The sequence below is a fragment of the Leuresthes tenuis genome, unplaced genomic scaffold (genome assembly GCF_036924035.1).
Source record: "Leuresthes tenuis unplaced genomic scaffold, fLeuTen1.0.hap1 SCAF_7, whole genome shotgun sequence".
Classification (NCBI taxonomy): Eukaryota; Metazoa; Chordata; class Actinopteri; order Atheriniformes; family Atherinopsidae; genus Leuresthes; species Leuresthes tenuis.
The window spans coordinates 10,815,512-10,829,730 of record NW_027325361.1 but is presented as its reverse complement, the minus strand read 5'-3'; the positions used below and the strand labels follow the sequence as shown (position 1 = coordinate 10,829,730).

The following is a 14,219-nucleotide window of genomic DNA, read 5'->3' as shown; positions in this document are numbered from 1 at the left end:
TACAGTAATGATGACCCTGGGAACCCCGCCATGGAAAACCTGTTGGAAGCTCTGCTGGACCGGCCAGGTTTTGGTACCAAGTGCATGGAAAAAGAAGAAGAAGATAACAGCACGTAAGATAATCTCTGTAAACTTAACACCTTGTCCCAATGGCATTAGTGAGAAGAGTAATAAAGACAGTGATAACCATTAATCTGAGCGATGGCAAGAGATGGTTTTGGAAACACTACAACTGGAAGTAATGCACATGATAACTTCCCCTGGCATTCAGGAGAACTTGCATCTGCTTTGAGCAAAGTTTTGGATTTTTTTGGAAACTATTTTGAAAGTTGCGTTTGGGGCTTAAGGCAAATATCACTCATTTAGCCAACAGTGTGAAGCAGAGCGGGGTGGCATGTTCATGAGGCCACAGGTATCTTACTCCACCTGGCAGATGTTCAGCAGAGGAAACTGGAGCAGAGAAAGACCCTCACCTGAATGTCAGTGCAGCACAGAGGACATCCGCCGGATGCTCCCCGAGTGCCCCGAGGGCGCTGGTGGGCTTCCACCTCCGCAGGTCAGTCTGGTGTTCGGTCAAGACTGATTTAAGTACAGAATTTACTGTTTCTGAATTATCTGAAAACTTCCTGAGAAACTGTAGATTGAACTGAAAATATCTCCACCTGACTTGTTGTTAAATACAAACTAAGTTATTTCAGGTCTTGTGACATTTTCCTTAAATGTTCACTTAGTTATGGCAGGACATAGTGAAATATGCTGCATGGTGTGTTGTAGTGTGCTGGCTCTTTTTGTTTTTAGATAAACATTTTAATTTGCCTTCTTTTCAGATTAAGAGGCCGACTGGAGACATCCTCCAGAATCTAACAAGTTATAATATCTCTGATTACCTGGTGAAGACCTACTCACAAATTCTTAAGAAAAGGTACCTTATTAGTCAGTTTATTAGTTAGGCAGCCAATGCTAAGGTAAAAATGTCTTTCTTAGTCATCAGATTTCCACCCGATCGTCTGCTTGCTGGGTCAGTTCTAACAGTGATGAGGAGAAATTTAGCACGATCTCTCACTGGGGTGCTGCTCAGGCGTTATGTTTGTTGCCTTTTGAGGCTGCTCTCATGTATCTTGTCTCCTCTTAGATTTTTAATTTGATTGCATTCAGGGACATATTGTCCATTTGTAACGCTGCTTGGAAATCTAAAATAAACTGAAGTTAATTTGGATTTACGCATTAACTTGCAATGCCAGGCTGCCAGTTTATGTTTTGGAAACAGATTATCAGACTTGAGGGCGTTTATTAACATGTAATTATAATATTTTTTTAGCATCTCAACAAACATAATACTTGACAATGATGATATTTAATCATGGCCCTTTTCTCCATCATCAACTAAATCCTACATACTGAACCTTTGATTTCTCTCTTCTCAGCCTAAAATCTAAGAAGTGGGTGAATGAATTCAGGTAAGCTGCAAAACTTCATTTAAGAGGCCAAATATCACAGTGTTCACAGCTGTAACACTGGTTTCTTTTCATCTCCTGTAGTGGGTCGAAGTTAACTGTAAAGTTTAATATCTGTGTTGCAGATATGGAGGCTTCTCCCTGGGGGGTAATGCCACCCAGAGTGTGTCTCAGGTCCAGCATCTCCAAGATTCAGTCATGGCAATCAAAACTCGTTACCATGTCCCACAGGTACAGAGAGGTTTCTGGGTTGTTTTGTATCACTAGACTAAAGCCTTCTGTATGTTTTATGGATAATATTCTCATGCTTAAACCTATTTTGGTTAATCACAGAACAGTTCACTGAACCATCTGCTAAACAAGCTGCCAGAGTTTCTGGGAGGACTGCACAGTCAAAACAATGTCAAGGTACATACAGTTGTTGTGTTTTTACCTGTCTTTGTGACCCTTAAGAGGAAGTTCCTCTCTGACATGCATGCAGTAATGGTGTTGTCTTCCCGACTTCATTAGCTGGTTCTACTTTTTCTGATGTTATGTTTGATGTCTGCTGTCTTTGCTGAACTCAGGTGTGGTACAACAACAAAGGCTGGCACGCCATGGTGTCATTTGTTAACGTGATGAACAACGGCCTGCTGAGAGCGAGCTTGCCGCCCGGACCGGAGAGGATGAAACACGGCATCACTGCCTACAATCACCCTCTCAACCTCACCAAGGAGCAACTCACAGAAATGGCCATGTAAGCTTAAAGCTGAAATTTAAAGTTGTTTCTAGAAGATTTACTTTCTTGTGCTTGCCACATTATTCTTTTTTGTCTTAATACTGACACCTGTCACCCACCTCGGTGGATTGTTATATTTATTATTTATTAGTTATTTCTATACCCCACAAAGTCTTTCTTTGCTTTCCTCACAACTTTTTGTGTTGTTAGCATCAGTATCAGATGATTAAATAGTTTCCCCTGCTTCCTCCATCAGGATGACCACATCAGTGGATGTTCTGGTTTCCATCTGTGTGATCTTTGCCATGTCCTTTGTGCCGGCCAGTTTCACTCTTTTTTTGATTGAGGAGCGAGTCAGCAAGGCCAAACATCTGCAGTTCGTCAGCGGGGTCAAACCAATCACCTACTGGCTGGCCAACTTTTCCTGGGACATGGTCAGTCACATGATCTCAGAGTTTTTTGTTTTAGGAAATATGAAATCTGTCATTGTAATTCCTACCAGTCACCATTTAGTCACTAATTCACCTTATCAATGGAGTTCAAAAATATTCATGCAGCTGTGCGAAGTCCAGAGATTTAATTTAATCCTATTTTCAACCCAATCTCATTTACATTTGAACAAATAGCTTGATGCCACATGAAAGCCTGTGTGATTACTGTAAATGCTGCTGCTGGTGGCTACCATCACACACCTTACAGTAGAGAACAAAGATTGATAGAAATAAAAACACACCAGTGGAGGTGGTCAGCTTTACCAAAAGTGCACACTTTACTTTTGCTATAAGTGATCCACCGTTACGCCTGTTGTATAATCATACGTATTACCTGGATAAAGCATTGGGCTCTTTAATTTTTTGCTTCTACATATTTCTTGCTGTGATTTTCTCAGTTGAATTACGCTGTCCCGGCCACCATAGTCGTGCTGATTTTCATCGGTTTCCAGCAAAAGTCGTATGTCTCTGAGACCAACCTGCCTGCTCTTATCCTGCTCCTCCTACTCTATGGGTATGTCTAAGTTGACTTCACTGATGTCTGTCTTCACTATAACATCTTTAAGGGCATACAGCATCATATCGGACTAGATTAAATTATCAAAAGGACTAGGGTTTTTTTTTCTGGATCTGCTGTTTTCTTTTGCTCTTTGTCTCATTTCTCAAGTTACATTTAACCGAGATTTATGTCAAAGCCTCAGATTTCTCTCTTGTACACTGCTGGTACCTTTGCTTTTGTGATCTTTTTGTTTGATACGTAGCTACAAAAGAAGAGACTGTTTACCTGTAGATGATTGTCCCACCTCACCGGTTTAACTGTGGCCTTTGTGTCTAATTATTCTTTTTAGGTGGTCCATAACTCCTCTTATGTACCCAGCATCTTTTTTTTTCACCGTCCCAAGCACAGCTTATGTGGTGCTGACCTCCATCAACCTCTTCATCGGAATCAACGGCAGCATCGCCACCTTCGTCCTGGAGTTATTTGTTGATGAGGTACAATCTGCAAAAGAAGGACATTATTTCACTGATTGCATCACAAGAAATAAGGAAAAATAAATAAGAGCTCAAATATATGTCTGAACATTAAACAGGAACTCACCAGCTTGATCGGTCAGAATTCAGAAACTTGTCTGGATAAGCGATAATCCACAAATGATCCTTCTTTTTGAGACACTGAATGATTTCATACAATGTTACTAGTGAGTGATTTGTGGATGATTTTGTCTTTACAGCATCTGAACTATGTCAACAGGATCTTAAAGAAGGTGTTTTTAATCTTCCCTCATTTCTGTCTGGGACGTGGTCTTATCGACATGGCTAAAAGCCAGGCCATCTCAGACGCCTTCCAGAGACTGGGTATGAATTCATCAGCTTGTCTTTCAAACATCTGTTCAGTGTTTCAAAGCTAAAACTCTTTGCTCTTTGTTCTGTTCTTTAGCTGTTTACCAACACATAATAAAGTCACAGTTAGACAATAGATACCCACTTAATAAACAGAATATTGGCCCTGATGAGAAGCTTTAATCTTTGGGGTATTCATATTTGCATCAGTGGAAGTGTGTAAGAGCTCTTTAATATGAAGAACAATTTTTTTTTGGGGCTCAAATGCCAATGGACAGGTGATTCAACAGCTCTACCCAGGGCAGTTGTGAGCTATTCCTTCATTTTTCCTTCAATTATTAACCAAGTCGAGCGGGTTATCATGAATCTGCATCACTTATTAATTAAACAAATCCATCACAGCGGGGACATTGGTCTGCTCTGGAACACTAGAAAGGGATGGATGATGGCAACTTCCTTTCTGTGGTTAAGAAAAACCTCGATACAACTTACAGCCTTGTGAGGAACAATCTCTAACTGATGAGCATTTAATTATCTCCATCTCCCTGTAAAGCGAAGACTTAAGCAAATACAAAGAAATCAGCTCAAGGAAGCGGTAGAGATCACTAATATTTGCCTTATTCTCTAGAGTTACTTTAAGTAAATTGATCATGTGACTGTAACTTTAAGGCCCTTTGGTAAACAGCTCAATGATACAATTTTTTTCCAAATATTTATAGACCTTCCTACTTAGAAATATAAAAAGATATATAGATATATATGTTTGCAAATAATGTTGTATGTGTCCTCCCGCAGGTGCCAGACAGACTCCGGACCCTCTTCAGTGGGACTTTGTGGGAAAGAACCTGTTCGCCATGGCAGTTGAGGGTGTTATCTTCCTCATTTTCACCATCCTCATGCAGTACAAGTTCTTCCTTTATTTCAGGTAACTGTCATCACAAAGCTCTGTTAGTAGCTGTTTCTGCCTTTAGATACCCTGCAGGGATTTAAGCTTAAAGTCCTGTCGTCTCACTTACTGTGAGTGTGAAATGAATCATGACTTCATTTTACCAGTATTGCGTTTTATATCTTTCATTTATTCCTTTTGGGGAAGAATGTTCTCTCATTCTTTCATCTGCTCAGCAGTCCTGGATCTTCTCTGACCTATTTTGCATTGTCTTGCTGAAATATGCAAGCCCTATATGTTGGTGTAAAACTTGTATATACATTTAAGTGTAATTGTAGCCTTTCCAGCTGTGCAAGCTGTCAGTTCCATCGGCACAAATGCACCCCCATACTACCAGAGATGGAGACTTTTGTTGTACCTGTGCCAAATGTCTCATTCGATATTTTTTCTATAGTTAATTAATTAGTTGGTTCATGAGATTTGGATATCACTGCATTCAGGTTTTGTTTACATTTTACACAGTCTCCTAACATTTTTATAGAAATGTTTGTAGAAATGTTACATTTATCATTTATACTTTCTTCCATGAGTAAAACTGGATGATGTTGTCTGTTTATCCAGGCCGGGGTGGACCAAGCCTCAGCTGCCTCCTCTTGGTCCCGAGGATGAGGATGTCGCCAGGGAGCGAGAGAGAGTCAAAAGTAGCAAAGCGCAGTCAGATATCCTCACTGTGATAGACCTGAGCAAGGTACTAACAGCTGGAATAGTTTGTTTCCACCTCCATAATGCTACTGTATAACGCTAAAGGTCTGCATTCAACAGACCGTGATGAGAACAGGTTCTATAAAGAAAAGCATTATTTAAATCCTGACTTTAAGAACTGAAGAACTTCTTTACTGGGGCTGAAATCAGATGCATTGATTGTCAAAATATGTACAAAAAGAAACAAACAGACACTGCTTTAGCTGTAGCAGCCATGTTCACATAACATAAGCACCAACTAATCTCCCAACCTTTTTGTCTTTCAGGTTTATAAAGCAGGCAGAAAGCCAGCAGTGGATCGTCTTTGCCTCGGGATTCCCCGCGGGGAGGTAAGAGATTTACACGCCACCGATTATATCACAATACAGAGAAGACGTATGATGTAGCTCCATGATTATTATAATCTGTGCATTTGTGAAATTATGTGTTGCAGTGATCATTTTCAACTGCAACCGTTTTTCTCACTTCAAGTGTTGCTCTTTATGCTGCTTCTCACTGTAACTACTACTCCTCCACAGGTAGTGCCGCAGTTTCTAAAAATGCTTCAGTTAATCCTGCTGCTGATATTTCTTCTACCGTTTTAGCCTCTGCTGCTAAATTCACCTTTTACCCTCACATAATCTCAGGGGATTGGTTTCTACATTTTAAATCCTTCCTTTATACTTGTAACAACGGGTTGTTACGGATTTGCCCTCCAGTGTTTTGGCCTACTTGGAGTGAACGGAGCAGGGAAGACGTCGACATTCCGCATGCTGACCGGAGATACACCCATCACACATGGAGACGCTTTCCTCAAACATCACAGGTACAAACGTCCCCACAGCTGCGCTGACTTAAACCTCTACAGAGGGTTTATCTACTAAATGAAATGTTTGTGTGGTTTTCAGTGTGCTGACAGAGATGGAGCGAGTCCATCAGCTGATGGGTTACTGTCCACAGTTTGACGCCATCAGTGACCTGCTGACCGGTCGGGAACATCTGGAGCTGTACGCCCGCCTGCGGGGCGTCCCAGAGGAGTCTGTCACCAAGGTAACGTAATCTGGCAGAAGACCCTACAGCGAAGAGAGATACAGCAAAGTGTTTGGCTTTGTGGATTAATTTAGGGAGCTTGTTCAGTGTTGCATTCAGCGAGGGCACCTCTAGATTTCAGTGAGGTCTCTCTTCTGTCCTGCAGGTGGCACATTGGGGGGTAAAGAAGCTTGGGCTGACTCAGTATGCTGAGCAGGAGGCCGGAGGCTACAGCGGGGGCAACAAGAGGAAACTCTCCACTGCCATCTCCCTCATCGGGGCTCCGTCTGTTATATTTCTGGTTAGGACAAAACCGTTAAAGAGCAACCACTAAAGATGAACCCTCAAGAAATAATTCACCTTAAACCATAAGGTGTATCGCTTTAACTTACACTGTTTTTTTTTCTTTATCCTTTCATTTCTGTCAGGACGAGCCCACCACGGGGATGGACCCAAAAGCCAAAAGATTTTTGTGGAACTGCATCCTCAGCGTCACCAAAGAAGGCAGAGCCGTCATACTCACCTCCCACAGGTGGGATAATAAAGATGGACATTATTTTAACATGATTCTGTGTGCTGGGTATCAACATGCTTGGTGACCATAGAAAGACTAATTCATCAGTGCAGCTCTGAAAACAACCAAGACACAGATATTTACAGCTAAAGGTTTCTTTATAGTGAAGCAAAGCTTGTGTTAATGGTTGTGTTCTGTGTGTCAGCATGGAAGAGTGTGAGGCTCTGTGCACCAGGATGGCCATCATGGTCAACGGCAGGTTTCAGTGTCTTGGATCTGTGCAGCACCTTAAGAACAGGTAACCACACTTTACTCATCTCCATGGTTTCATTTTCAGTTGACACTCACCGCTTATTTACATTTCAAGTGTATGTGTCACTTTTCAAGATTTGGCAGTCAAACTGTTGAAGCTTTTTTGTCTTTGAGTCTTGAATTTTTTTTATCTTTTTCTGTCCGTGTCGTAGGTTTGGCGACGGATACACAATCATCGTCCGTTTGGCGGACCCTAATTATGACCCCGACTTGTGTCCCGTCAGCGCCTACATGAAGAAATCTTTCCCCAGCATCGAGCTGAAGGAGCAGCACCAGAACGTACTGCAGTACCAGCTGCCTTCCTACGCCTGCTGCCTGGCTCGTGTTTTTGACGTGCTTTCCAACAACAGCGAGGAGCTGGGCATCATGGACTTCTCTGTCTCACAGACCACGCTGGACCAGGTGAGGATGATAATGAACATGAACAATATCTCTACAAAATGCCGGCGTAATGGTCTTGATGTTGAATCAGGAACAAGAGCTTTGCCCTCATATCACTTTTTAGAGGAAATCAGGAAAAAGATATATAATTTAATGACAATTCTTACAACCCCATTTCCAAAACTGTTGGGGCTCTATTTGAAATGTAAATGAAAAACAGAATCAAAGAAAAGAGAGGCATGAAGAAAGCAGAATGGGCTTATAAAGAGTGGACCTTGCTGGAAGAGTTGAGCGAAGCCCAGAGAGAACATGCCGCTCACCCAGGTAATTAGATGCAGGTGTGAAGACACACTCAGACCAGAAGAGTGGCGCTGGGAACAGAGCCAGAGCACAACAGCTGAACGATGCATTGGAGCAACATGTGCTGCCATCCCATCTGATGTATTTTTCAGGGACTGCCGGCAGGATAATGTTTGAACACATTCTGCTCATGGCTGCACATACAACAGCATGGCTCTGAAGTAATGCATTGTGGGTGCTAAACTGACCCACTGGCAGTGTAAAACATCCATCCGTTCATTTTTCATACCCATCTGGTCCAGTTCAGGGATGCAGGGGGCCGCAGCCATCGACCGACAGGCAGCGTGCACTTTGGACAGGCTGCCAAGAAAAAACAGTTGTATGAAATGAAAAATAATCAATACTTTAAATAAGAAATACGACAACAGGGAAACTCTGTAATGTGGAACATGTAAAGTCCTAAATGAAGCAAGAATGGAAAAACAATTATCATATTGGCCAAAACCCATCGAGTTAAATGTTTAAACTGAAAAAGCAACTACAGCCAACAACATATGCCATCTCCATCCATTCACTGGATACACTAGCATGCACGCATAGACATGTCAACAGCAAAAGCAGAAAGGTGGCTGGGTACCATTACTCTGATGAGCAGACTGATAAGGAATTATGACTTATAATAAAGAATAAATCAGCGTGTCACTAATGCTGCTCCACTTCTGTAGGTGTTCGTCAGCTTTGCCAAGGAGCAGACTGATGACGACTGTCTCACAGATGTTGTCATCGGCAACGGGGCGGCGCAGATAAACTTGCCCACCCGGATGAACCTGCCCATGGTCCAACCACAACCACCAATCACACCTCCTCAGCTGAGGAAGTCTCCGCAGCTGCCTGCAAAATCACCTGACAGCAGTCCAAAAGTAGGTAAACCAAAAAAGGCCAAAGCCAACAAGCTCAGGTCTAACGGCGAACAAAGCAGCAGTATGGCTATGAGCAGATTACCAGAGGCAGAGCAGAAGGCTCGGGAGATGGGCAGCAGCGGATCGAACAGCAGCAACGTTGGTCTTAACGGAGAATCCAGTAAGTCTCACGGGTCCAAACGCAGAGCGCAGAGCAGCAGCAAAGATCCCTCTGAGCTCTTTATAGTCAGCTCCAACTCACAGGACAGCTCGCTGTGAAGTGTAGCGGCGCAACACGAGTGGACCAAAGACAGACAGAAGCGTTTTATCACTTCTTGTGTGTTCATTTTAATGCTGTACAGAGTCTGCAGCAACATGAATCAACCAAATAGTGGAGAGTAGAAAAAATTGACTAAATTGTGGGTCAAGAAAAAGAAAAGTCCATCGTCATGATAGCTGCGGTGCCTTGTTCACCTCCTCACAAATCGGTAGCTTTATACCCTTTCCATTGGATCGGAAATCTGACCATATCCTTCTCATCTTCCCTGAGAAACTGTATTTATCCTGAAAGAATAGTGTAAAAACCATGAGTTGTGTTCCTCAGGACTCAGTCAGTTGACCTCTTATAGTCTCATCTTTATTCTCCAGAGAGCACTTTAACCCAGAAAATGCTGCAGACACTCAAACAGTAGCTGAATACAAGTGTTACATGTAATTTATTAAGAGGATTTTATAGATAGATATAGAAATGACTCGAGGGGTTGTCACAGGACTATTTACAGTATCTATTACCTCTTTACTATTACATTGTTCTTTTATAAATCCAACATTTACTTTGTCTTTTACCAGTCAAAATCTTTTTTTTTAATTTATTTTCTGAGGTTTATAGTTGAAGTCACTGTCCGGTGAAGGTTGTAACTATATGTATGACTAAGAATCGTCTCAGTTATTTGTCTTTAACAATGAAGTCATGTTTTGTTTTTCATCATACGTCACTTTTTTTTGTTCACACTAGACCTCGAAAAGTCTTGAAACCTCATTCAATTGTGAAAATATACAACAGCTGAAACGGCTCCAGACCTACAGGTGTGACTCCACGTTGTTTAAACTGTATTATAAATGATAATATGCCAAATACTCCAAATCAGATCAAAGAAATAGCAAAAAAAAAAACAATCAAAGATAGAAAACACATTGCCTTTGGTGAATTTTTTTTTTCTTGTCATAAATTATTTGTTGCTGTTAAACAAATGGCGTTGCTGACTGAAGAATATCCAAAGTTGTTACTGCACTGTAATGCACTGTTACATATCTAAAAGATTGTTACTATAGTATCTATAGTCATGGCATGAGACTATCTAAAAGTACCAGAAGGCTTTCATTACAAGAGAGTTTCAAACAGGTGTAATGAACTGCCTTCAGCAGCTGAGAGCTGTGATGTTCCTGCTCCGTTTCCCACTTTTAATGTCTGTTTCAACCGCTGCTGAAACTGTGATGAAATATATTTAACATTTAAAAAAAAAAAAACGGTTAAATGTGCTGAAATTATGCAAAACCTACTGTTGAAGTCGAGTGTCTCACTTTGCAGTGAAAGTCTGTACTACTGAATGGCATCCACTTTAGTCATATCCTGAAAATACGATGATGTGGAGAGAAACTGTGTCTTGAATGTTTTCTTCTGAATGAAAATAAAAGCATTTGATTTGCAGTATTGTTTTTAAAACACAGCTGCTGACTGTGAGCCTGAGTGTCACCGCGACAGGGTGGAGGTCCAGAGGTTTTTCTTCGTCAGGGTGAGGATGAGTGGGGGTTCAGGTGGAAGTAAAAGTGGGGGGAGCCTCATCTGTCTGTTGACTCTCCTGCTACACATCGACGTCTTTGTAACTGCTTCTCTGTTTACAGAGGGGGAAAAAAGTCAAAAATAAACTAATTGATGGTTTTACTTACTTAAAAAGTTCTATTCACACCTTTTAAGCATGAAAGTTTGCACAGGATTAAATCCATGAGGTCCGAAATGTAAAGATTTTAGTTAAGTTATGGCTTACTTATTTTGTTTATCACATTTTCTTCACATTTAAGTTAAAAATTAACCTAAAATAACATTGTAAGCGTACTTATAAACATGTATAGAGCTCAAACACGAAGCGTTCATCTAAACTGACTCCGCCCCTTTGCGTATCCTCGACCAATGACCACAAACCCGCCTAAAGCCAATCGTGGGTTTCATATCTCACCCGGTGTATGAGAGGTATGTGTGTATCTGTTTCTATTAGATTTAGATATCATTTTAGATTTAACGTTTAGATGTACGCTTTATATTTGAGCTCTATACACAAGTATGTTTACTGTGATATTTTAGGTTAATTTTTCTCTTAAATGTGAGGAAATTTAGACACGTATTCAAAATTTGCAAGGCATAACTAGTAACCAGAAAGTAAATCTTTATATAAATACTCCTCCAAATTCTTTGTATTGAATAAACTCCTAAAACTTTCTTCAAGGTAAGCGTTTGTAACTTTTTTTAGTAACTTATCTAGTTTTTGAGGGATAAGAGTTGTGTTTAAATCATTAAAAATGGACCGATGATGGAGTTAGTCGCACTCAGAAGCGTTACTGCTCAAATGGGCCCGTGTCTGGTGAAACAGTTTGCATCAAAGATAATCAAATAATCCTATCAAATAGCCTTTATTAGACACGAACCAACATTTTGACCAAACGTACATGAAGGCTGGGCGTCCCTCCTGCTGGCCGAAGTGTCGGTGACTGGGAGCCACGAGGACGTGGTCAGACTGGACTCTTCTACGAGCTGCGTCATCGCCTCTCTTCCTCTTCAGTTTCTGTGTCACCGCCTGCAGCAGGACGTCGAGGCTGGACATGGAGATGTCAGGGAGGTGAAACTCGGCAGATTTCTGCAGACGCATGAGTGAAGTCATAAAACCTCAAGTCAAATTCACAACAAAACAAATTAATTCATTTCAAATTTACAGCTTTACAACGTGTTTATTTCACTTGCTTCGTGATGGTTTAATCAGTGTTTCTGTACTCTTGTGTTAATTAGGATTTATCCTGTTTTTGTGTGGAGCACTGATGCTAGTGGAGACTATAACAGCCAAAGATGGCTTTGAAAACACCACGGATAACAACATCTTCTGCAGAGAAATGGGCTGCTGAAGGAAAAACCCACAAGAAGCACAAGATTTAAGAACTCTGCTCAAAGATGTTCGAGTCCATCAAATGCCACAGAGAATATTTGCTCTTCCTCCAAACAGCAGTAAGATTGAACCTGAGTTGACTTTCCTTATTTTAATGCTGGTGCTCCAGGTTATTCTAAATCCTCAGAGGGCTCTCACACTAAAGTAAGGACACCTAATATCAAGAATTAAGACCAGCACACATTACATTATGACTACACCATAATAGTGTTGATGTGTTAAATCAGCAGAGTGTCCCTTAAATTTATATTTACACACTTCTATGGGTGAAAAAATGCCCTAAAATGACTCTCATATACAACTAAGTCCACTGGTTTGGAAGTTGACCCACAGTGTTGGAGGACAGCCAGTTGTCCATCCAGGACCCGCTGTGGGACTCCTGTCCTGTTATTGGTGTGTCTGCTGTAACTTTTGTAGCGGTGGTTCTCGCTTGCTGGTACAGACAGATCGGAGGAAGAGGCGTGGAGCATCTCTGACGATCACCCCACTCAGGAGCTGGTTTTGGTTGAGTTTTAGCCGTCAGCACAAACGGAGGACGCTGTGGTTGTTTGGTTTCTGTTCCCTGTGAAGTTAATCCTAAATTACAATCACCTGACTTGCGTTTCAGTTCCACTGATTTGCTAACAGATGGGTAATTTTTGCCACCGTTTTCTGGTTTCTTTTGGCTTATGCAGCTGCTACCTTCCTCTTTCTCTTCCTCTTCCTCTTCCTTCTGCTCCTTGGCCGAGGCCAAAACAGGCATCAGGTTGACATGAAGCCTCATTATATTCCCTGAGGTCTCAGGTGTGGTAGCCTCCTCTGTAGTGATCCTACTGTTTGGCTCGGTGGTTTTTATCTTCTCCTTTGACTTCACAGTTCTGATCCTGGGAATTAATTTCTGTACAACAATCAGTGGACAAGCACCTGGTTCAGGTTTTAGTTGTTTTACTGCCCCCGTCTTCTTCTCTTTCCTCATAGTTGATAAAAACTGTTCTTTACGTCAACCAAATGTTTCCACGAATCCTTTTTAGAAAATGATTTTTTTTTAAAAAGAAAGAAAGAAAGCGTGTTCAGATCTATGAGAGCTCCATTTCTTTGTGGTAGTGGTGAGAAACACTGAACAATCAGGCTGGATGTGTCAAGCCTATTAAACCTGCTGTTATGGTAACAAGCACACAAACACCCTTATTGAGTGGGAACATGGCCACAGTCACAATGGCTGAGCTAAACCCAAAAACTCAAAGAGGGTGGGTTTTAGAAATGCTGAAGGTCACAGGAGTCTTTTATTGGTGTCATAGCAGGGTTCTTGTAGCTTTAGTGGTCCAAAGATTGTCTACTAGCAATAAGAAACACTCTGGAAAACTAATTTATTAACCATAAGTTTTAAGTACCATTGTTTTAAGTCAATACAATTCAGATGTTTATTATTATTAAGATGCAAGGGCATAGTGAGGATATCAACAAATGCACAAATGTTATAGGTTCTTACACAAATCTAGTGAATTTACATTAAAAAAATTCAGACAAACACGTTATTCTTGCTGGGTGTGTACTGTCTGTTCAAAATCCCAGTGTGTCACATCGGTCTCATGTCTTGTTCAGCTGCCTTAAAAGGGGTGACATACTAATAATGAAGTCAAATTGCAAATAAAAATGTGATAGGTGTTGGCTGCACATTTGTTAACTTCAGAAAACAAGCTTTCAAACATTCAACTTTCAAAGATAACGTGCCCAGTTGGAGGTAGTCTCAACCTCTATTTTTCATATTTTTGATTTGTTTGTAGCAATATGTATATATATATGTGTGTTTGTATGCATCTAGCCAGTTACATATCTAGCTAACTATGATATTATGCCACTATAGGCCTCTATCCTGCAAATGTTGAGTTTTACAGACAGAGTGTGCGCTCTGTTGTTTCCGCCCATCTTTGGTAAAAGGCAAGTCTATTTTCGCTTAGCTCG

At 41.1% G+C, this 14,219-nt stretch overlaps 1 protein-coding gene across 2 annotated transcripts in view; it reads left to right on the top strand.

Moving 5' to 3' along the window:
• abca7 (ATP-binding cassette, sub-family A (ABC1), member 7) overlaps positions 1-10,774 on the top strand; it is a 32,088-nt gene extending 21,314 nt beyond the window's left edge. For both annotated transcript variants that reach the window (XM_072389261.1, XM_072389260.1), the window contains 21 exons: positions 6-113; positions 367-556; positions 828-922; positions 1,425-1,457; positions 1,580-1,685; positions 1,788-1,862; positions 2,021-2,190; positions 2,429-2,606; positions 3,062-3,177; positions 3,512-3,656; positions 3,896-4,019; positions 4,800-4,929; positions 5,512-5,638; positions 5,919-5,981; positions 6,351-6,457; positions 6,540-6,681; positions 6,827-6,961; positions 7,089-7,192; positions 7,380-7,472; positions 7,639-7,888; positions 8,893-10,774. In XM_072389261.1, the coding sequence (XP_072245362.1) occupies positions 6-113; positions 367-556; positions 828-922; positions 1,425-1,457; positions 1,580-1,685; positions 1,788-1,862; positions 2,021-2,190; positions 2,429-2,606; positions 3,062-3,177; positions 3,512-3,656; positions 3,896-4,019; positions 4,800-4,929; positions 5,512-5,638; positions 5,919-5,981; positions 6,351-6,457; positions 6,540-6,681; positions 6,827-6,961; positions 7,089-7,192; positions 7,380-7,472; positions 7,639-7,888; positions 8,893-9,345 (2,944 nt within the window). In that variant the 3' untranslated portion in view covers positions 9,346-10,774. The remainder of the gene's footprint in view (positions 1-5; positions 114-366; positions 557-827; positions 923-1,424; positions 1,458-1,579; positions 1,686-1,787; positions 1,863-2,020; positions 2,191-2,428; positions 2,607-3,061; positions 3,178-3,511; positions 3,657-3,895; positions 4,020-4,799; positions 4,930-5,511; positions 5,639-5,918; positions 5,982-6,350; positions 6,458-6,539; positions 6,682-6,826; positions 6,962-7,088; positions 7,193-7,379; positions 7,473-7,638; positions 7,889-8,892) is intronic.
• The last annotated feature ends 3,445 nt before the right edge of the window (positions 10,775-14,219 follow it).